At 46.5% G+C, this 24611-nt stretch overlaps 1 protein-coding gene across 1 annotated transcript in view; it reads left to right on the top strand.

Annotated features, from left to right (window-relative positions):
* Positions 1-226: 226 nt before the first annotated feature.
* The window catches only part of T265_13783 (hypothetical protein), a gene marked incomplete at both ends in the record, with an annotated part of 40464 nt that continues 16079 nt past the window's right edge, over positions 227-24611 (top strand). Inside the window, 6 exons of the mRNA XM_009170504.1 lie at positions 227-697; positions 733-921; positions 8473-8656; positions 14718-14839; positions 15316-15685; positions 17619-17853. Coding sequence (XP_009168768.1) covers positions 227-697; positions 733-921; positions 8473-8656; positions 14718-14839; positions 15316-15685; positions 17619-17853 — 1571 coding nt within the window. The remainder of the gene's footprint in view (positions 698-732; positions 922-8472; positions 8657-14717; positions 14840-15315; positions 15686-17618; positions 17854-24611) is intronic.

Consider the following 24611-nt stretch of genomic DNA (forward strand, 5'->3'; position numbering starts at 1 on the left):
ACTGTTGCGATATTCTCGTCTGCCGAGGAGATAAGCTGGGGGGTCTGCGTACTTTGAGTGCTGCGGCAACGTGAAGCACTCCCCCTTCCGTGAATCGCTGCCTTCGATGGTCGAAAGGTCTACGGTGGTCGACCAGAAACTTCAGTCCGGAGTCGCGGCCGGTTGCTTCGGCTTGCTTTCACATGATCAGTGGGCCATAACTTTCACCTGTTTGGCCAGTTTGAAGGTACTACTGGTAGTATCCGAGCCTGAAGGGTTTGACTTCTTCTTCAATCACATCGCTGTTGTGCATATTCAGCGTACGGTACCTAATAACTTTCGTTTGGCCAGTTTGAAGGTACTACTGATAGTATCCGAGTCTGAAGGGTTTGACTTCTTCCTCAATCACACGACTGTTGTGCATATTCAGCGTACGGTACCTAGGACGTCCAGTGGACCGGTTCAACCAATCAGAAGTCCAGGATTTTCGCTCCCCTTGATCCCGTCCGTTGCTGGCTTCACGGGCATCAACATGTTGAGCACCCATGCAGGATGTTTCCGCTCCCGGGTGAATGGGCTCGTTAAAGTATCACGGAGGTTTTTAAACCTGCAGGAGTATCAGTGCAAAAAGCTGATGTCAGACTATGACGTTAACGTTCAACGCTTCATGATGGTCCGGAAACCTAGTGATATCGAGAACATCCGTAAGAACTTCCATGTAAGCACACTTCTGTTATTCAGAAAAATTGCTAGGTTCGAGAGTTCGTCATCAAGGCTCAAATATTAGCTGGCGGTCGAGGCAAGGGTGTTTTCGTTGATGGATTCAAGGGCGGGGTTCACCTCACCAAAGACCCCGATGTGATGGCAGATATTTCCAAAAAGATGCTTGGTAACTATCTGAAAACCAAACAAACTCCAGAAAATGGTGTACTAGTGAACAACGTGAGTTTAGCACGCCCCATTCATTTTTCATTACATCCCCTGGTCTGAGATCTCTCCCTAGGCGGCACCATAGGACTACTAAATTCCTTAAATTCTGTACAAAAACAATTTTCGGGGCGTTCTGTAACTGTCGGACGGTAGGTTCATTTGCCACTTTTCTAGAGTGTTGTGCAACAGCCAGCATGCTGCGATAACACATCGGGTTCCACTGGGGCTACCTATGCCGCTTCCACGCTCCCAGCCAGATTTATCAACTGATGGTGGTCTAAAAATAGTGTTCTAGTCCTTCAGTTTAGAGCTTTAAACAGGAATGGTAGTTTGCCCATCGGAATTTCGATTGGCATCCTCTTACGTCTCGGCACTGTGGCCAGGTTTTCGGATGGGTCTCATAGTCAACCTGTCTGGGTTTCGTCCCCATGACACGGAAGTGCATCCATGCCGCATAGGCCGTCCGGATCGCCCCATTTTTTGCATGCAGCAGAGCGCACAGCAATTTTCGACGTCTTTATTGTTATCTAACACTCCTTGTCACCCTAATTAATCCTTACCCAGCTTCCAGCTTTAGGGATGCCAACCGTGCGTTAAGAAGTCCTCATGCCCACTTTGCGTCTGCTCTTCTGATCTCCACACCTCTAGCCATGTTGTGTGGGATGTAGATCCAGAACCATTGGGCTTACATTCGTAAATGCGCCGGCCTCATTCCTTTTTCGTCCCTCCGCTGGTTGTCGTAGTAGTTGCTTGTTCTTGTGGTACTACGGATTCCATGCTTGCACGACCCACTCAAGATGTGGTCGTACGGAAGTTGACAGAATCATCCAGAACGTCGCCCTATTAGGGGGCAAAGAGGTTGCGAAGTAGTAGTTGTGTAATCCTGGAAGCGTGCGTAAAGTTGTTCGAATATCCAAGGTCATTACGGATACTGACTGTTAGGCGTTTCACCCTTAAAGCCCTATGGAACACGACATATTGGAGTATTCACCATGCCAGATGAATAGCACACGACAACTGTATTCGTTGAATTGGAGAGTTTTTAGAGCCATGTGTCCTCTCCCTATCGGACTGAAGCAGGGCAAAGTCTTGTTTGTATTGGTTGACATATCTTGTCGTTCGCAAACATCAGGATGGCTGATCCGTTGAACAGCGACTGGATCCAGTCGCAGTTTGTATACTTCTTTGACCCGCTGAGCTGTACTTCGGGGTTTCACTTTGACATCCACAAACTTTATCATATCAGACTGGCCGGTGGATAGAGGTCTAACAAGCACAGTCTCCTGGTCTTTTGGGTCGTCATGACGACTTGTTCCTTAAAGAAATCATACTACTCTGATAGTACGCCGACAACCACCTGCTGCCTTGCAGTCAGGCTTTTGAACCAAAGGCTTTCGTTGGGGGCCTTAATCGTCTTCCTGTTTAGCAGTATTCCAGCCCACACAACCATGAATATGAACAAAAAATGATTATTCAAAAAGGTACTCAAGGTACCCCTAAGAACCGTAGGTGTATGAGACTTACATGGATGTTAGCCCAACTGCTACTGTGACGCCCAATCTCGGCACGCGAGTCACGTATCTGAGAGAATCAATCGGGACCTCGTTCAGGAAGATGGTATACTGATCACATCTTTGCATTACACCAAGCAGTTAAGCGGTTTCGCTCGACTTCAAAAATAGAGTTACTTCGAATTTTCCCAAATATAATTCACACATTTTCTGGTCACATTTCCGATCGTGTATTGGCTTACAATAGACCGTCAAAACATTAACCATAGCCTGAGCTCATCAGTTCCACATTGTTTGTTAAATTTTATCATCGGCATAGTGGAATGTACACTTCAAATGACTGTAATCGCGCCGTTAAAATAAAACTCAGAAAATAGCTACTGAGCTTGGCCACGCAGACGATCGTCGGTCCACGCAGTTTGCTCTGTTCAGATGTTAAAGTGGTCTCCTGTTGTGGTATACGTCCTAGACCTTGAAAATACGAAGTCTTCAGGATTCTTGGCTATTCTTGCATGCATGCTCTTAATGTGGTCGGTGACTTCAATATTTACACCTCGTCAGGGGACGAGCAGCATCTGAGAACCTATCTTATTTACGTCATAAAGGCTGGAGCCAAGGGGTCATGTGTATAGAGCAGCTGTAAGAGCAATCTTCCTTTGTGTTTCCAGAACTTAGTTTTTTTCAGCTGTAACGCTGTGCCTAGCTGCAATGCCGCGCGAAGGAACCACGAGGGCTGAAGTAGCGCCAAGTTTTTCAAGCCTACATAGGGTTAGTTGAGACGCAGAATTTGTATTCGAACCACGAACCTCCCGGTCAATAAGCGTGCGCCTTAACCGCTAAACTGTATCTAGTTCTCCTCCCTCAATCCTGGAACCCAAAACCTCTTCAAACGTTTGGTCGCATTGGTTTCGTAGCATAGCAGGTTTTTGCTGATTGCAGCTAATTGGCAACAAAATGGTGGGCAAGCAAATACCAGGTAACAAGTCTGGATTTTCGGATCATAAAGCTGACCGGATTGTGGTGTCCGGGACAGGTAACACTTAGGTTCATTCACAACCTACGGAAGGAAGCAGTGCTTCCCATTCAATCATTTTGCTGAGAGGTTCACAGTGAACAGGCTATCGCCGCACTCCCTAGCTTAAGTTTTTTTCGCTGTATGGTGAGCTCCCGTTTCTTGTCGCTTCAGTGCCACCGCTTCGCGATGCAGTGTGCCCTTTTCCAGCAAATTCTACCATGCGCTTGCCTGTTCACAACAGTCCATTACGTGATTCTACCTTCACGTGGCTGGAAACCTTAACCGGAATAGTGCAGGTCCCATCTCAGTAGTTGTGTAGGTCATGGTTGTACGAAAGCTGGGATACTGCCAGAGCGCGCACACCTAGACAGGAGGACGATTAGGGTCCTCAACCAAAGCCTTTGGCTCAAAAGCCTAACCGCAAGGCAGCGGTGTTTGGAGGGGAAATGCAAATGCATTACCTTTTCTACGGAACAAGTCGCCATACATGTTCCAACCCCCAACCTGGAGGGCCAGGAGACTGTGTTTGTCAGACCTCTAACCATTGACCAACCTGGTATGAGATACTCTGCGAGTGTCGCGCGGACAACCCCCAGTATAGCTCAATGGGTCTCCGAGGTGCACAAACCGCCACACCACGGTAAGATCCAGTCTCTTCGTGACAGCCCATCTCAGTAGATAGAATGTCATTACATTTCCGCTAGATCCTTACTTCAAGCTCATCCGTCTTGAATTCTAGTTGTATTAGTTAAGGTTCCCACGAAAACATGGTTCTCCGAGGTGCACAAACCGCCACACCACGGTAAGATCCAGTCTCTTCGTGACGGCCCATCTCAGTAGATAGAATGTCATTACATTTCCGCTAGATCCTTACTTCAAGCTCATCCGTCTTGAATTCTAGTTGTATTAGTTAAGGTTCCCACGAAAACCGACCGATTCTGCTAATACCGTTTCACTCTGACAAGAAGTTCAGATGTGTTTACTTAGGCTTAATGTACTTCGTGTCAGCGCGACTGTATACTGCTGCTACACACTGACGATTCTCGGCGGCACATGGTTAGCCCCTTCCTCTCTCAGTTCTGAGCTCTTTAGATGACTCTGCAGCGTGGTATTCGGCATCAGTCCTAATTGTGGGTATCCGGATTTCCTACAGAAGGAGATCGTGACTGAGTTTGACCGGTTCATTAGTACACTCATTTGTAAAACTCATTTGCAAATTAGTTTCGGTACTGGTACACAATGCGGTGTTCGAGAAGAACAAGGTTGGTATAAAAGCGGGGCGAGATGACTCAGTGGTTAAAGCGCGAATTTACTGACAGGAAGGTCCGTGGTTCAAACCCGCACTCTGCCTCTCGACTTCCTTTATCTAGGCTTGGGCAACCTGGCAATAGCCCAGCCCTTGTGCTTCCTTCTGGTGGCATGGCGGTTGGGCGCCAAAAGGGTGCTACAGCTGGACGATTATCAGCTATAGACCGTGTACCCCAACGCACATTGGTTGCAGCCGCTGCAGTTTCTATCAGTGGAAGTGGGAGTGTGTGGGGTATACAGCCAAGCATTGGAGGTAGTGACATGTTCAGTTAGTTCAGTAACCGGTTAGCCATTCATTGAAGGCGAAGGTGCTCACTGATGATGCCTCTGCATATGCTGACGAGACGTTTTCAAGTCGACTGCCAAGCTGGGCAACCAATAAGCTCATCCGAGCTACCAATGTAACGGTGAATACTACTGATGGGGCATACGAGTAGTATGTTTTCCCGTAAATCCGCTTCGCGTCTCTTGAAAAGTGAGATCTGTTACTGAATTTGTGGAGTCGCTTTGTAGCATTTGCTTGCGTTCGAGTAACAGTCAATAGAAATCCGGGAAAGTTCAGGAAGACGCGTTCAAGGAGAGCATGGATATTCAGTTTTTGTAAACAAGATGCATATGAGAGTTTCGCTTCTCTGTCCAATAGTGTGTAACTGTTCAGTTGGTGTTTTCTAATAAACAACTCTGCAGTGAAATCCTTCTTCCTTTCACCAGTATTTAGACACATCTCTCTGTCAGATCAAAGGTTGACCACCTTTCTGTATTAGCTACGGAAACAATGACTCGCCATGTGTATTATGTGACCTGAACAGTGCAGCTTCTTGTGTTGGACACATTCCACGGTTAAATTCACGTTGCGCAACCGTACACCCGCTTCCTGAATACCTCGTCACAGATTCGCCGACTCCAATTTACATAAGCTATGGTGCTGGGACAACAGTGGTCGAAGATCTGATGGCGTCCCAAACATCACGTACTTTGTTCCTTATTTTAACTGTTATCCTGTGTTATACAAACAACTGAAAATAGTCTCTTGCATCATCGAAGTTCATCTACAGGTTTAGCGTGGAACCATACTGCCTTCTGTTTTGTCAAATTAGAGTTGTGTCAGCTTTCAGAAGTACTATAGCCTCTAGAGAGAGAGAGGGTAGCACTGCGTCTCCGTTATCCGCCGGATGGTGCTTTTAACAGACTCAAGTGGATGTGCACACCAGCGCACTGGTCCACATGTTCGGTTTGCAAAACAAATGTTTGACTCAGACCTACTCTGTGTCACATTATTTACTGGTTCGTCTGCATTGCGGTCACGAATACATATGAGCATTTATCGGAGTGAACAAAGCAGTGTATCACACGAGTCAGAGCTAATATCAACTTCGAATGTGTCTATTACAAGACGTCTGACTGAGATGGGTCACAGGTTGTGCCCGTGTAGCTCACTTGTCATTCTACTACTTGATACAAACACGGTTTATCTGGTTATTAGTGGTACTCTACTAATCAAAAGTTCTTGGTTCATTTTATGCGTTCTAGAGATTTCACGTGGCGATATCATTTTACCGTGGTAATAACCAAGTGACCGTTTCATTGATTATTTGGTTTTAACCTGGAAATCTTCCCTCGCCCGATGAGTTGTTGCTGCTACGTTTGACTTCGCTTCGTTTAACAGATTGTAGCAGTGGTTGGGGAGACTGTTCGGAATGCCAGGATTTGGCTGTATGTCTACTGGCTGTTTGAACTAACTACATCGTGCTCACCGTTGAGACTGGTGGCTACTTCGTGTTGATATTATGAGTAAAATTTACTGTCATCATCGCCATCACTCGCAGCAGCACTGGAGGGGAGCACCGGTGCCTCACTGCCACACAACCGTGTTTGTTAATTTGAATAATGCCTCATAATGGAAAGAGCACGAGATGGCTTAGTAGCTAAGGCGCGGACCGGAAGGTCGGTGCTTCGAACCCCACCGCTGGATCTCGACTGCTCCCGTCTAGGATTGGGCAACCTGTCAGTATCTCGACCCTCGTGTTTCCTTCGCCTGGCGTAGCAGCTCAGCTCCGAAAGGGTACCAAAGCTGGATCGTTTTAATGGAAATACAAAGTGGGACATGGTGTAGAACCTAGCGCTAGCCTACCGCAAACATCCAACGGCATGAGACACACCGACGTCGATTAGCCGCCATCTCGTCTAGTGTCTGGAGCTAAGGCTTACTCGGACTCCATTCGGGAAGGTGAACAACACCAGCAGTGCCCAAACTTTTCGTAGCTTTCTTCATTCCCTTCTGCGATGTCGAATTCTGTCCAATAGGTTCTCGCCACACAAAGTAGGCACGAAAAGCAACGCTGTTCTCATCATGGGTGACAGACAACCGGACCACCCTAACTCACAGTCGTAGGTGTATTCTTTCAATAGGTTCTCGCCACACAAAGTAGGCACTTAAAGCAATGCTGTACTCATCATGGGTAACAGACAACCAGACCACCCTAACTCACAATCGTAGATGTATTCTTTAAGTGAAGTACCTCTTGCTCCCTTGTCATCTCACTGCGGATTCACTTGTTCCAGCCGCTGATGGTCATATTTCTGAGGCACCAGGCTTCCAGTGTTTGAAGCTGCCTTGGCTCCTCGCTCAAAGTGTCCAAGGCTCGCAGCCGTACAAGACAGGACACACTGTAGACGTCCTTTGAGCCTTAGCGGTAGGCATTTTTGATGCCGCAAGTAACGCCAACTGGCAAACGCAGTTATAGTCTTTGACATTCGTGCGTTCATCTCGTCTGTCACACTGCTTCCAAAGGGCTCTTAGAGCCAATGAACACCAAGGTTTTAAGGCGTCTGTATGCATGCGGTTGCGAAACCACGAGTTACACAATGGCAACCGGGAAATTTAACGTCGGGCGAGAGAATTCCAATATATCCATCTGTTGTGTTCCACAAACCCGTAGTGGGTCACCATTCCAGAGCCGACCGCTGCTACGTAGCAGTCGTCAGCCATACTTTATAATTCCACGACTTCGTATTTATCTGATCCTCCGTAAGGATCTTGGAAATTAAAAACAATCATTTGACTGTCCACAATCCTGTGATAGACCAGTGGTCAAGACACGAAACTACTGACCGGTGTAACCTTGGTTCAAGGCTAACCTTGTCTCCTTTTACACCTCTTTAGACTAAGGCAACCTGGTAGAATCTCAGCTCCCCGAGTCACACTGCAGTATGCACTGGAACGGTGTCATAGCATAACCGGTAGTAAATATTCACGCATAGTCAGATTTTTAACGAAAGGGATGCAGCAACCTGCGTCAAGCCCTTGTAGTTCATAGGCTTTTCACTCTGAACCTTCTTTAACGGCACTTACTATTTGCCCGCAGCATCCGAAAGTCATATGAAACGTAAACTAATCGCTCAGCTGTAACACCCTTCCAGTGCCTAGCTGCCATGCTACCCGAAGGAAGCACGAGGGCTGCGATACTGCCAGGCTGCCCAAGTTTAGACAGGGGAAGTCGAGAGGCGGTGGTCGGATTCAAACCACCATATATTTACTTCCCATCTTGTCCCTGATTTTCTTGTCAGCGAACTTGTCAGTTACCTCAATTCTCTATCTTGTTTCCACATATATGCTCCGTAGACTATCTCCCCGTGTCTGAGGTGGGCCTGGAGGCCCCGTTTATTTCGCATACGGTCTTATATTATTGCAGCTTTTACTGGTCAATCCTGTGTGCTACTTCACTATAGGTCATGGTGGCTGAAGCGCTGGATATTGAACGAGAGACCTACCTAGCAATTCTAATGGATCGTGAAGCGGGACGTCCTATCATAGTTGCCAGTAAACAAGGCGGTATGGAGATTGAACAACTGGCCGAAGAATGTCCGGAAGCGATCATGCGTGAGCCGATCGATGTGGTCAACGGAGTGACAGGTTTGCTCACTGTTTATCGATTTTCTTTCTTTTGAGCACAATCTACAATGCGCTATAGTTGTTCAGGCCTTGTCCCCGTCTTGTTTTGAATTTCGGAACAGCCCTTAAGCTTATGAATAGTTTTAATCTGCTGTGACAGATTTCCAAAGTTGAATTTTCTGCGATATATGGGAGATAGTTACATCAGGACTGCTGTTCTACACTCACAGATTTTCATGCAGGTTGTTCGGATTTATTACCGGTCTTTCTTGGACTACACTCAGGTCTTGTTGCTTTGAGTTTAGATGTTTCCGGATTACGGGGCTTCCGGTAAACATTCGCCTTGTATACTTGCGAATTTTTTCATGCGTACGACGACTGATACGTGTTTCTTATAATCGTCCTTAATTTACTGTGCTGACGCTGCAGAACACACGGTCCACCAGGCCAAGTATTAGTACGTTGAGCTCGAGGAAGCCCAGTGGCTAACGCGTGAACTTACCAGCCGGTAGGTCCGTGGTTCGAATCCAACCCAGGCATCTCGACCTGGTAGTATCTCAGTCCTCGTACTTCCTTCGGATAGCATGGTAGCTGGCACCTAAAGAGTGCATGGTGAATTTTTGGCGTGGAGGAGTGTATTATTCAGAATTAGAGATAGCTGAAACAGATGGTTAACAGTAATCTCAAGACCCCGTAGAGGAAAACTCTCAATATGGGACAGAGTTTCCATTTAGCCCTAGTTGTCCATGAGCCGTCCTTTTTCCCGCTGGTTTGAACAATTTGACTATACAGTACCGTGCGTTGTCATCCGTGGACAAGTCCCAGACTACAAAGCCCGGAGTACCCATCTGTCCGCACCACCTAGACTTGTTTATGGGCCTTGGAAAATATCGCTCGTATCCGAGGGCCGGGCGGTTTTTCTCTATGTCAGTCTGATTTGTTCCTCTTGTGCTTTGTTCCAAGAATGGCTGCTTCAGCTACGTCATATTTTCCTAAGGACCTAACTCGTGCTTAGTCGTCTCCCCAGTCGCTCCTCAGACGGCCCCTAATCTTTGTGGATGTGTGTGGATTTAAGTAAAAGCCGTGGAAACCTTCATCTAATCGAGTGGTGTGAAGAACAAGCCATTGGGAAAATCCTTAATGCAGGGGAGTTTTTACGCCCGCTTGATTCGCAAATGAACGGTGGATCCAACACTTGTCTAAATTTGTGTTCAAATGAGGAATGAGCTTGGTCGTAATGCGCGAATTATACCTACCTGGATCGAACCTAGTAGTGCCTAGCTAACAGAATCCAGGATATACCTGGGGAGAGATGGTTAGAGTGCGGATTTACTGACCGAAATGTCCGTGGTTCGAACCCGACCTGTGTATCTTGACTTCTCCTGTCTAGGCTTGGGCAACCTGGCAGTATCTCATCCCTCATGCTTCCTTCGGGTGTCATGGCAGTTAGGCACCGAACGGGTGTTACAGCTGAACGATTATCTTTATGTGGTGCGTTTGCGGCATTTGGAGGACTTTTGTCGACTAATCAGACTGCATCAGCTCAGCTTCTTACGGATTACCTGAGGAAGATATGACGTGGATCTACGTGGGTTGGATCAACCCACTGCAGAATTGATCAGCGCTTTCCGGTGCATAAGAATGGTGGCACCGAATTCGCTTCGGCGAATCAGGTTACAATTTGAATAAGGAAGATGGAGTTCACAAAGACTGTAGCGTGAAGCTACCGAGTTTGAATAAATGGCTTTCTTGAAAGCCTTGGCTAATCAAGATTACCAAGTCCTTAAAGAGAAGTCGTACTGCAGGACAATTTTGATTGTGAACGTTCGTCACTCAATGAGTTGGCAATTAAGTTGAACGACATGGTGCAGCTTGATATTCCCCTTCATTTCGCACCAAGACATTATTACGTGTCCGTCTGGGACTGTATTCACAGAAGTCTCGCTTGTGAAACGTTGGATGGAGGTTTGTTGCAATTCCAAAGCACCGTAACCTAGGCTGGACCCAAACACGTGCAGGTTTCCCCATCGACCCAACACTTGTTCAACCAATCTAACACAAAAATCCCTCGGCCGACACCCAACAGAGATTTGGCTTGACTTAGCTGATTGGTTCTCCTTCCGCCTTAAATCTCGACCAACCTCGTCACTTGGCCTGACGAAGCTTTTGTATCAAAAGCGAAACGTTGCCCAGCAATAAATCTACCGATTATCACCAAACTTTTTTCGAAAACACCGTAACCTTGTTTTTTTTGCCGTAATACACTTCGCTCAAGTACCTTGATCGCGTGCGCACCCACCCTGGGTGCGGTTGTATAAGAGACCAACACATTGGCGCAAGTGCTCCCCATCCTCGATTTGAGTATTCTGTCAAACTAGCTACGACTAGAGCACATCATCCTGGCTGTTATCCTTCCGATGCTATTTTCCGGCTCTAAAGTAATTTTGTTGCATTTTGATTATCGTCCCAGCTGGCGAAGTTCATGTGATTTTCATTTAGTTTTCATAGGTACCGTGGTCAGTTTATCAGCCACAAATCATGTGCCACTTTGGTTGCAGGTGCAACAGTTTCGAATACGGACAAATGGGGTAGTGAGGGAGATGTAGCAAGTAGTGTAGGTGATGGCATAATCAATTAGTTCGTACTAATTCAGTCCAGTCATTTGAAAGAACGATAAGTTAGGAGTCTACGCGAGAGTTCGCCTTAATACACGAGCACTACTGGCTGCGTGATTGACCGATTTCTGCCAGGACCATCAGCTATCGATGAGGTGAATCCTGGGGTCAGCATCCAGGAAGGTGGCCCTTGTCGACCAGACTGAGTTCATTCTGTAATGTTTTCATACTTCGTTACCAGGTCGTAGACTGTCCACTGAGATATGGTTGAACAAAATGGCTCTGCACCGTTGTCTTTCAGCTTTGGTCACACTGATCATCTGTGATGATTAGTACTCGAACAGATGGTGGTTAGTTTTTTCCGTTTTTCAACTCACACATTTATTGCATGTATGACCGGACCAGACGTTACCCCAACCGTATGCGCTTGCCTCCTTCGTTTCCACTTCTAAGCTGGGAATGCATTATACTCACCTGCAGCTTGTTTCCACTGTACATAGTCAATTAGAAAGTGCTCTTTCAGTCATTACCCACCCCAGGTTTAGACCATGCGTTTCACGGACGTTAGTTAGTGTCATGTTTCTCATCATCTTTACCAACCACACCGATGTGGAATGCCGGTGTCACTCACTGTCGTACAAATTCAAGTACATTGCCACGGACCGCGTTGGTATCACGATGACCATCATACATGGTTTGAACCACTCATCAGTTTAGCGCAGAGAAAAGAAGACCGGACCTTCAGAGAAGGACTTTCATTGCCTCATCCAAAGACGAATTACGGTGGGAACACTGTCGAATATATATACTTTGAGCAACCAATAAATTCGTTAGCACACACAAAGTCCAACTAACCAATAGGAAAGAAACGCGGTCTTTCTGGATTGAAGCGCAACATGGCGGAAAAGGCGCGAAATTTAAAAGTTCAAATTTTCAGAAAATAAGATTGGCAATGACTTGGAAATTTGGCTCGGAAATTAAACGGTTTTTGGGGATACTGATATCCCCAACAAGTACAATGTGTGATGGGTAGCCCAGCTCCAAACACTGGTACCGGCCCCTGGAGCATCACCGACCGTCCTATCGCCATCGTGCCACAGATCAAATTCATAATTTCATGGTCCGGTCTACTTTTTTATTGGGACCCTATTTTGCTTATATATAGCGTGGGGCGAGATGGACCAAGTGGTTAGAGCGTGAATTTAGTGACCGGAAGGACCGTGGTTCAAACCCAACCTCTGCGTCTCGACTTCCCCTGTCTAGGCTTAAGCCATCCAAGCACTCGTGCTTCCTTCCGGTAACATGGCAGTTAAGTATCGAAACGATTTTTAACAAATGCTCCAGAAAGGTGAACAAGATGGACCAAGTGGCCAGAGCACGAATTCACTGACCGGAACTTGCGTGGTTCAAGCCCAACCTCTGCCTCTCGACTTCCCCTGTCTAGGCTTGGGCAACCCGGCGGTATCCCACCCCTTATACTTCCTTGTGGTGGCATGGCAGCTAGGTAGCGAAAGGGTGCTACAGCCTAACGATTTGTGCATATTATGTATTGTATATAACTATATGTATTTATTATATAGTATTAATAAAGATTCTAACCTATTCTATGATCCTATGATGATATGGGTATTATTACTCTACAATATATTATATGTCGTATTACCCAATATTGTGTTGTGTTGTATTAATTTTATGCATTAAATTATAGTATATGTATTATTATACTGCGTTTTATAATACATCGCTTCATTTCATTTCGCATAGTATACATTGTTATGCTGTCATATTACAGTGTATTATATTACACCATAGCATATAGTATATTGTGCTATTGTATTTTGTTCTACACGCATATGCAGGCAGACAGCTCACTTTAATGTCTTGGAGTGTTAGGCCTACATCAGTGTTAGAACTGATTTCCTGTAACCACTGTTTCAAGGAACAAACTGATGATTGGTTATCCTAGCTTGCCGAATGTGTGTGGCCAGGGTTGCGTCTTGTGAGTGGTGGGTTTCACCTATTTGATTGTCACTTCCTCACTTGACAAGTGCCTACTATCAGTTGAGCACACTGAGTGCGTTAGGACTGTCCTCATCTGTTCATCCTCTGGTTGCTCAGCTTGTACCTGCAGCTCAGTGGTGTGTATCACCTGTTGTGCGTGGGGAGTAGATTTTTCTGACGGGCATCTTCGGAATCAGATGCTTGACCACCACTTAGCCCTAATTTGATCACCCATGTTTTTCAACTGCTGGGTTCAGGAGACTTAGCCGTTTCTCGTAGGCTCACCATAGTAGTCGCGGATCCTATGGGTTTGCATTGATAGCGATTTCCACGTTGAATAAAATGACTCAGTTCTCTTTTTCGGCTGGTTTGACCGAAGGAAACTGGCCATCGTTTTAGGTATCGAGAATTCCATCAAGCATCCCATAACCAGTTCACCTTGTCAAATGGACTGTTAACTACAACGAACACTTCGGTTTGATGTACACAGACTGTCGTTATGTTTTAACTGAAAGGCAGGTTCCTGTTGTTCGATTAGAATGACGTTTCAACGTAAACGGTTGCGTAATTTTACAGGCTTAATGTCGTCCCCACGTTTAATCCATTTTTTCTCATTCCTGTTGTTTGCAACTGGCGGACCCACCAGCGATACAGTCACGTGACTAATCATCTGTGACTAGGAACATGCAGCGCACGACCGTTTAATCGAAACCGGTTATGTGGGTTCGCGGAGCCGTTCAACTGCGGTTCGCAGGGATATTCTAGATCATTAGCACCACTTCGAAATTGACCATATGATCACATTTAAGCTGATGTCGTCTGTGCACCACAGCCCATTTTTATCACCGTTACCATTATCGATTGGTTTTGCCTGTGTCAAGACAGCGTTTCAACTCTCCTGTTTGCCTTGCGTTGAAACCAACGTGCCACAGCTAAGCGGTTTGATTTTAGCTTGATTTTCTGCACATCGCTTCTCTAGTGACTTTATTCAACAGCTTGAGTTCATCGTAGTTGCGGGATTGATTATCCGCTGGCTAGTTTTTACTGATTTTTACATATCTGGTAGAGTACAGTACCGCCTCTTCTAGGGATATCTTCACGTGACCGGAGGGTAATCGAACTTCTAGCCGAGGAGCTACTTTATGTAAGTACCAGGCCGCTCAAGACACCAAGGCTCAGTCATCTTGATCGATTCTCTTGAGGTGTTTATCTTCAATATGCCCTTCGTCAGAGCATTGTCGACTATTTTCCAGGTGATCTTTATTCACCCACCCTTGTTGAGATGGGCACCCGAAGCTTGCCCCACTTGCCTGTTGGCGCACTTGCGCCACCACCGCGTCATCTCATTGCATGTCAGTCTGTTATCTTCTCTTCATTCCGCATGTCCCTCCGCATTCACGCCTCAGTCATTTCACAGTTTGTCTTTATTATCGTTTATCATATTCTTTTCCGTCTCCCTCTCACAGAAGAACAAGCAGAAAAGACCGCCATATTCCTCGGTTTCCAACCAGGCTCCAAACAAATGAAGGAGGCCACAAAACAAATCCAAAGATTGTATAAAATGTTCACTTCACTGGATTGTTTACAGGTTTGTCTTTGTTTCTATCTTGTGTGTGTGTGTGTGTGTGTGGTTTCCTGGAGAAACTGTCTGGCGTTCGGGAACTACTGGTAACGCTTTGTTTTTACGCCACTGTAGGACTTTATTACATTCTATTCTGATTTACCCGATCGTTGTATCATTCAACCATTCTACATCTTGAAGCCCCGTCTGCCGAGGTGGGGTAATCAAAATGCCAGTTTCGGTAGCGTTTCTTAACTTGTCAGCAGAAGTGAAACATGTAACACAGCGATGGAAATGTGAGAAAGTGCGCATGAGGATCAGAACTTCATGTATTCCGGTACTCTTTTCAACCCTAGCTCTAACAAGTCCACACAGAGATTCGACTGTGTATGTTGTAATTCTGAGTTTCACCAGTGATGATGTGGCCTCGTTTCCCAACCTTTTCACCAGTGATGATGTGGCCTCGTTTCCCGAATCTCCCAACCTTTCTCGTCACTTGTCAGATTGAAGTTAATCCATTCGGTGAAACTCCGGACGGCCAAGTAGTCTGTTTCGACGCGAAGCTGAGCTTCGATCCGAACGCAGTTTTTCGTCAGCCCGAAGTGTGTCAAATGGCAGCCGAGGTTGAAGAAGTGGAGGTTGCTGCAGCCGGACCTCACAGCACCGTTGCGCTCGAGGCGGACGCAGCTCGACATGGGCTAACCTACATCGGTCTGCCCAAGGGGAACATTGGTTGCATCGTGAATGGAGCCGGATTGGCTATGGCCACGATGGACTTGATCTATCATCACGGCGGCCATCCAGCCAACTTCCTCGATCTGGGTGGTGGTGTCTCGGTCACTCAGGTTGAACATGCCTTCAAACTGCTTACAAGTAAGTGTGTGTGTGTGTGTGTGACCACGCGGGGCATTGTTTTGCGAAAAACTCTGCATTTTATGACAGAATCTCGGCTAGTAGTTTGACCAGTTAACCGTTCGATCACGAGCGGCTGATGAGCAGTGCGCTCGTAGAATTGTGATCCACGCTGTGACATGCGCTTGTGGCTCGAATTGCCAGAATCATTGCCCTTCTCTCTCTCTCTCTTGATGATCCATCGATCTTGAGAATAGCTGAGATTCGCCATCGAAGTGTGTCAGGCTAGTTCTGCTTCTAATAATGTGCCATGACATAAACCACACGGTTAAATTAACACTACTCTAACACGGATCGTCGAATCCATGTTTTTGTCTTTTCCTCGCACAAAATGTCACCACCAACACGCCGGATTGCATTTGCACTAGCCAAGCCACATGACAAGCTTGTCAAATGGGCCTTCATTCGCCGTCGACCGAAACCACAAGGATTTAGTGGTGACAGGTGAAACTCGGCATCAACCTGCTGAAGCATAATCACGCAGCAACAAGACCCTCTGAATCACTCGGCGTGTGGCGTTATCAAGCGACCACAGATGTCGAAGTTGTAACGGTTTAATGGGGGATGCAGCCGAAAGGCTGTCTGTTTAGGCCCGTAGGTGGCGAAAACTGAGGATGCCGTTTTAGCGACTAACGGTTCCGTGTCCGTTGATGCATCAGTGAATCCTTTCAAATCCGTTGACAATTTCACTCTGTATTCACATGGTTTTGGTGATCCAACGATCCTTCTCCTGTAGTAGTGCGGTCATTCGTGTTGCTTCTCGAAAGAGGGCAGTGCGGATCCCGAGTGTCTCGTCAACAGTGCAGGTCCCTTGTTCCTACCCCCCCTCCCTAAGTCGAGTGGATAAACCTCGGATGATCACACACTCCACCTTTGTCCCCAACTCAATGGTCTCGGTATCCAAACAAAGTTACTCCACGAACGGTTGAAACCTTCTGAACACTTTCGTACTTTTGAATACTGCGTGGTTCATTGAATTTATATCCAGAATCCTAACGTACTCTAACCGATAACGTGTAGCACGTGAACTCGCCTTTAAGCAGCCACTTTGTCAGCAGCGACATTTTTCATCGACTTGTGTCACTATCACAGGAATTCTGTAGTGCTGAAGAACCACATCACTAGGGCTGAAAGCAACCAATTTTCACCGCGTTGATAATGTCGCCCTCATGATTGTTGGACTCTTTTACTCCTTTTTCAAATGTGACGTGTGTCGCTTTATGTCGTGACGCACATTCCTTGAAGAGGTAGTCCAAGGCAAGATGGTTCAGAGCACGAATTTACTGACCGCAAGGTCCTTGGTTCGAACCCGACCTCTGCATCTCGACTTCCCTTGTCTGGGCTCGGGCAACCTGGCGTTATCTCAGCCCTCGTGCTCCCTTTGGGTGGCATGGCAGCTAGGCACCGAAACGATGTTGCAGCTGAACGATTTTTTACATATTTTATTCACTCAGCTCCCCGGGGTAGTGGCTATCAAGACTGGGTCGTACGCTATTTCAGGGCTTTCTAATCTGAGTCTAAGACGCGTGACACACCTTATCACTCAGAAACTTGGACTCAAATGTCCGATCGAGATTATTACCTTAGCTAACACTTTTCAACATGCGCGAACGTCCATGCTCAGTTTGGTTTGCACAGATTAGGCGAATGATTCTGAGTAGTGCAGCAAACACTTCCGAACAGCGCTATTGATTAATTTTGTCGACACTTCAGACCCGTTTGTGTTGAAAAAAAAAACGAATCCCCCCATATAGAGAGTTCTCCTTCGTCAGTATCTCGGGTTTTTTGTCCGAAGGGGACCACTAGATTTTCCAATGAACAGTTGGACTATTCAGTTCGTGTAATGACTTTAATATTCTCATTTCCTCGCCGTACTTTCGCGCCCTCTTAACAGGTGATCCGCGCGTTGAAGTGATCCTGATCAACATCTTTGGCGGGATTGTGAACTGCAAGCTGGTAGCTGAAGGACTGATAAACGGTTTCAAAAGACTAGGTGTCCATGTTCCGGTGGTCGTTCGTCTTGCCGGGAACAACAGCGAGGTAGCCGCGGACTTGTTGTCCAAATCTGGTGTTGGTCTCACCCCGGCTCTCACGATGGATGAAGCTGCCCGATTGGCCGTCTCCAAAGCGTCGGCCGAACAGGCTGAACTTGCCTAATCACCACCTGCTCACTTTTACCATTCCTCTGTGCAATCATTCCTCTACTTTTCAAGACCCAAGAATTTAAGCCAGAGGTGTTGCCCATTTCTTTTCGCAATTGTGCACAGTTAGGCCACATCGTCGAATAAATTCAGCTCGTTGTTTATGTTGTTGTCTTTCATTTAGCTAGGTCAGCTACTCCCATTGTGGCCCCCTACCTACCTACGGGCGTTTTCGTTCTGCATCAAACTAACCCCTGCTATGCGTTCTTCTCCTGGCCGTACAGCACTCAAATCACTGCCAGTGAACCAAATATAGTTCACTGGTCAAGGCTCGAACCTACTGGCTCGAGTTCTGTTGTTCGAAGCCCATCCTGGCCTCTCGATTTTTCCTGTCCGGACTTGGGCAACTTAGCGGTGCTTCCTTCTGGTGGCAGGGTAGTCAGGTGCTGGAATAGTGTTTCAGCTGAAAGATCGCTTTTATTTAGCGAAATATACTCATTCGCAAACAAATTTAGTTTTGTGGGAGACTCGCCTGCAACCCACCTGAATCTCTCGTTTATGATGGTTTATTTTCACGTAGTTTTGGCCGGTGGAAGGAGAGAAAAGATTGCAGCATAGTACGTGAAAACCTAAATGCTTGACTCAACTTGGTGGATCGTTAATGTCGAAGCCTAAAAGGGTAATGCAACACACATTCTCAACCACCGGAAGGCCTGTGGTGGATGGACGATCATTGGGCTGCGTGAAGTGCAAAGGCATTCATTTTCACCTAGAAATTGAGAGTTCTGTCGTACTCTCGGTCAACCAAAGTTTTTTTGGTGAAAAAGTCCGAATGCACGGCCGTAGTGGTCTGGCAGATCGATCGTAGCTCAATTCTAAACATTTCACCACGCATGTCGCAACCTCTGACTCGGAACACCGGGAGACTGTGTTAGGCGGGACCCTATGCATTGAGAAACCTGGTATGATATACCCAGCTGGAAACCCCCAGTAAGACTCAATATGTTGTGGACCAGTGTGCATAGAATGTCAATCAAACACAAGGTACAAAGTACTGCCTAACTATTCCCTGTCGTGTGAACATAAGACGACAGGTAATCGTTCAGCCGTAACACCCTTTCGGTGCCTAGCTGCCGTGCCACACGAAGGAAGCACGAGGACTGGGATACTGCCAGGTTGCCCAAGCCTAAACATGGGAAGTTGAGAGCCAGGGGTCCGTTTCGAACCAGGAACCTTCCGTTCAGTACATTCACGCTCTAACCACTGGGCCATCTTGCCCCCCCCCCCCCTCGATGTTTGAATGGGCATTCCGAGACGGGATGTGTACAGTGTCAATCGTACACGACACTTTGCAGACCACGATGACATACAGTATACAACCATTCCGATAAGTTCACTGGAGATTTCATCCTGTTAGTGAAGTCAAACTTTTTGGAAATCATCAGCAGTGCGCATCTCACGAAACTCCGCTAGGGTGTTTCGAATCCGGGACTTTCCGTCCAATGGCCACGAGTAGTTGATCAGTAGTGTGATTAGCTCTCATCTAGACAGGGCACAGCGGACGTACTGACTAGCTCCTCAGAAGTAAATTTCACGCATCCAGTGAAATTATCCTTCTGAGTTTTTTTTCTTGTTTCATAGTATTCTGAAGAGATTTACCAATATTCAATACAGGTTTCATCACGATGGAACTTTTCTAGGATGGGCCACAAGAAATCCTTACAAACAGGTTTTCCAAGCCGTCATCAACTTTACTGGATTACGTCCTGCACCTGCCATGTCGCTCCTTCATTTTGGAGTCTAAATTGCCGGAGATTTCGTCCACACACCAAATATCCTATCGATAATATTGCATTGAAAACAGAGCCTGTTACAGAAACTGGCGTATTGATCCAGATTATAAGCAAAAATCAATTTTTAACATCGACGGAGTTTCTGAATTTGGTGATGTTTCGTAAAGCAATGTCTGATCGGTTGGCGACAAATATCTACCCAAAACGCAAGACTGGAAGTCTAAATGTTTGTGATTAGAGGGGTAGGGTTAAACTAGACCATTGCAATGGGACACGGTGTTCCCGCTTGAAAGGATGTCCCCAAGAGAGCGTACTTCCAAGAACTGCGCGATGTTTCGTCTCGGGTACACCCAAGAGTGTCACTTGCAAGAAAAGAACAACCCTTTTAATGGAGATTTCATCCTGTAAGTAAAGCCAGTCTATGCTGCACGATCGGGCGACGCTGTACAGCTGTCTCATCATTTTTGGGAATTGTCAACAGTGCGTATCTCACGGAACCCGTGACCTCTAGCCTAGTAGTTTGAACACAACCGTTCGGCCACGAGCAGCTGATCATTAATATGTGTGACGTCACACTGCAGACCACCCGAGCATGGCCAAACGGTTAAGTGTTCAAGCTACTAGCCTGAACTTCGTGAATCTCAAACTCCCTGGGGTTTCGTGCTGCTGCTGATTCCCAATAAGGATGAAACAGCTTTACAATGTTACTCGGCTTTCCCGGATCCCCTCACACAACCAACAGAATGACCTGGTCACTGAGGCTGAAACCTATTTTATTCATGCACTGCCTATGATATCGTTTCAGTGCACAGCTTCCATGCCACCCGAAGGAAGCACGGGGGCTGAGTACTGTCACTGACAAGAGCATCTGGGATACCGGGGTTGTATTCGAGCCTTCAGGTCAGGAAATGTGCGCCTTAACGACTGAACTATCTCGACCTCGTATGAAAAAGAGTTCAGCTATTTTGAAGGGAATTTCATTGCTCAACGTTTCGGTCACCTCGAGCAAGTTCCTCTGTGGCGGCTTAATAGTTTGATTTCAGAGCTTCCTTAGTTCATCCTGAGGACTGTCAGTGTCATTCAGAAATCGTTGTATCCAGGTTCTCTCAATGTGCGTATTTTTTAGAGGTAGTAGAAGCGTGATTTTTGGACTCACTGAAAACCCCACAGATTGGCCAGGATTTTCTTTAATTGTGAAGGTAAGTGCTGAATTGTAACTTGAAATCGTTGAGTATGGCGTTTGTCTTTTCGGTGGATATTTGCGCCCCCCCCCCCCTAAGTGAACTGCTTGAGTACATTCTTCCCCAAAATCAGCGTCATTCAATGTTACTATAACGTTGCTCTAGTCCGCTTTCCAAACGTGAATTGTTGGGCCTCTTCTCAAGCATAAAAATGAGTACAATCCATTCAGATGTGGATCCCTCAGCCTCCACACAAGCCACACCCCCAAACATGAGCTTGACTAACCATAAAAGTGCGTTGAATGCTGGCTGTCAGTAGCAACTGGTGTGTTCCCTTGCCTCTGTTGATTTGCTTCGCTCAATTCTAGTCAGTTTTGCCCGTTGAGGAATGAAATACCGCTCGAAAACTTTTTATTTCTTTTCCAGCTGCTACACTAGAAGCGAGATGGCTGAGTGGTTACAGCGCGAATTTACTGACCGGAAGGTTCACTGGTTCGAATCCAACCTCCGCCTCTCGACTTCCTCTGTATAGGCTTGGACAACCTGGCAGTATCTCATCCCTCGTGCCCCCTTCGGGTGGCATAGGAGCTAGGCACCGAAACGATGTTGCAACTGAATAATTGACCAATTGATGTGATGATAAAACCGATTATCGTGCCGTTTTTGGGTTATGGTTCCGTGAAGTGTCCATTTCGACCCAAGGGCTCGGAGCTTGCTGTGACACTCATATTCAGTTGAGGTCTCCAAGGCCCATTGAGCCTCAAACTCCCCTAAAATTAGCAGTCAATCGAACAAATCCGTTCGTACTGAGTGCATACACGAAAGCACCCGCTTTCTGTTTACAAAGATGTTTCAACTATTCTCACTGGCCTTTTCGAAGTCTTCCACGTCCAGTTATGCGACAGTCTTCTTTGAGCGAATAGAGTTACGTCGTATGATACATGTGGTCACCACCTCACTCCATTCTGATTGGTTTGATTCAAAAGTTTACATTTGCATCACTGTGGGTAAACAAACTACTAACTCTTTTGGTGCCTGACACCCAAAGGGAGCAGAAGGATTGGGATTTTGACATGTTTCCCAAGTCTAGACAGGAATAGTTGTGATGCAATGGTTGCGGTGTATGGAGCTGGAGATGAAGTTTAGCCATATAGTTCCATTGTAGGTTAGTCTCTGTCAGGAAGGCCAGGTTCCTGAAAGCAACCGCTGGACGGCGACTCTTAGCTCCGCTGAGTGTTGACCAGACAGGCAACGCCCCCTCAATAGGCAGCGCGTCACAGCCTTGTATCAAACCCAGACAGGACGAGTCAGCGTTGATCAAGGTCAGACAACGCTCCCGCAATATGCAGCGCGTCGCAGCCTCGTATCAAGGCTAGACCGCGTGTATCAGCATTGGACCAAGTTAGACAGTGTCCGTCCAATAAATAGCTTGAGACCGTTATATTCTCGCACTCGCTTGTTTGGAATAGAGCTGTTGTGTTCCCTTCTGTCAGCCTTTTTCCCGGCATTAGGCACCGGAGCGGGTCAGAGTCAGGTACCACAGATTAGCGAATCAGGCTCCAACGGCATATTTCTGGGCGTTGAAATAAGGCCATCTTACTTATTAAGGTTCAACTACTCAAACGAAGTGCTTCCGTGCTTCTGAACCTCATCCGAAAGACGGAAAATGAAGGTTCGCTTACCCTTAGCAGGTCCGAAATCGATAGGGAACAATAGGGCTGCCCCAAGGTTCTTCAGTTCACCACAAAAAACTGATGATGTTCTGACTCATTAGACAATACCCGACAGGGACCCCAAACTATGGTAACCTGAATGATATGCGCCGAAGTCAAGGTTTCCTGTTCGCTAGTAAAGTTTGTAACTTGGCTAAAAGATATTTAATCCCATAGACAGTTCGATACGACGGAGGTCGAACACAGGACATGGGAAAATGATCATTCTGCGACAGGGAATGGTTTCTTTGGGGTCGATTATTGTGCGGTCAAGGATCTTCATATCAGAGAGGATGTTTCCACAGGGTAGTAGTTTACCTCATATCGTTACACCAAAGACTGTGGTTGTGTTAAGGAAACAGCATCGTAAATTACGTTTCCCTCCTCATTTTCGCCCCATGTACATTAGTGCATGGTAAGAATCGACTCCGGTCGGATGAATTCTTCGGTTAGTCCGCCCGCGAGCGAACTTTGTGGGCGAGATGGCTCAAGTGGTTAGAGTGCGGATTTACTGACCGGAAGATCCTTGGTTCGAACCCCACGACTGCGTCTCAACTTCCCCTGTCTAGGCTTGGGTAATCTGGCACTATCTCAGTCCTTATGCTTCCTTCGGGTGGCATGACAGTTAGGCACTGAAAGGGTGCTACAGCTGAACGATTATCTTGTTTATTACATTCCTTCGCGAACCAATCTACATCTCGTCCGTAGTAATGAGTGGTTCCCGATATTATTACAAACGTGATATTTTTCTCTTTGCATCAATCACACTCACGTGCTTACCGTGAGAAGCGCGTGATTCGTGAGTTTAATAAACTGTCATCCTCCAGCCCAATATGCATGGTTCACTTTAGAGGATGATTTGATAAATATAAATCCGTAGTCGGTATTAGTATCTAGATTTGCCTGGAAAAATGCCAAATTCCGACAAATTTTGTTTCAAACAAACATGCTGAACGTGTTTTGATAGAATTATGCGTCCATTGCCGAAGAGCCAGACGTGTTAAGATTCTGCGACGAATTCTGGTTGGCTATCTTGCATGGTTCGCCTGCCCGCCCCTCGGTTTCGTCCTTCTCTCATCACGTGTTCCCATGCCGTGTTGAACGGGTTGTACACTGGACGCTTCAATCGACTTCCGGTCAGTGTCACACCGCCTTCGTTTTCGTAGAATTCCGGCTCGTCAAAAAGGTAGTATCCATTATTTGCCAGACAGCATAACAGAAGCCCCAAGCTCACGTAAACGAACATGCTAAAATGGAACATAAATGCAACGTTCAACTAATCAAACAGCCCCCAGTTGACGGATTACGTGACCAGAGCGAACTAGTGTAACAAGTGGTGAACATTGGTTGTTGATCAGGTGGCCGTTGATCTGTTCGCCGAGCTTGCCAAATGACTTGCAAACGTTCCATCACAATACGAGGAGACATCATCAATGTGCGGTTAGGTGCACCCTGATGCGCTCACTGATGGTGTTTCCATGTGTGGTGACGAAACGTTTGCAAGACAATTGCCAAACTCGGCGGATAGATCAACATCCAGTCACCAGTATTCTAAAATATTACCAAAGTGGTGAGCAATTGTGGCATACTTGAGGATGTGCGGTTTGGATCGGAAACCGAAGACTTCAGCTGATTGTAGAACTGTGTTGAATACAGTCGCGTGAGCCGAACCTGTTGTGGTACCGAAGATGACTGATTTGTGTTACGTCAGCGGTCGAATTACTAGAATAACTGGATAGGTACGGCCTCATGTGTCAAGTTGATGAACGAATGGATGTCCTTTTTATGCTCACTACGGTGAAACTCCCCAGAAAGGAGAGTCCCAGCCGATAACCATCAATTGCAAGTTGCCGATTTGCAGGGTTTTGCGAAGAGTGACAAACTTGCTTACGTCCAATTCACCTCAGGTAGTTAGATAAGAGAAAATGCTTCTAGCTGACTTTTTGATGGCGGAATAATCCTTCTGGCTATTCGGAAGTTGACAGTGTGATGGGATTCGGGAGTTTCTCATCGAGACTCTATTCTGGTGTTGAAGACCGTCCATTCCAGATGGCCGCTAT

Source organism: Opisthorchis viverrini (assembly GCF_000715545.1).
Source record: "Opisthorchis viverrini unplaced genomic scaffold opera_v5_105, whole genome shotgun sequence".
Classification (NCBI taxonomy): Eukaryota; Metazoa; Platyhelminthes; class Trematoda; order Opisthorchiida; family Opisthorchiidae; genus Opisthorchis; species Opisthorchis viverrini.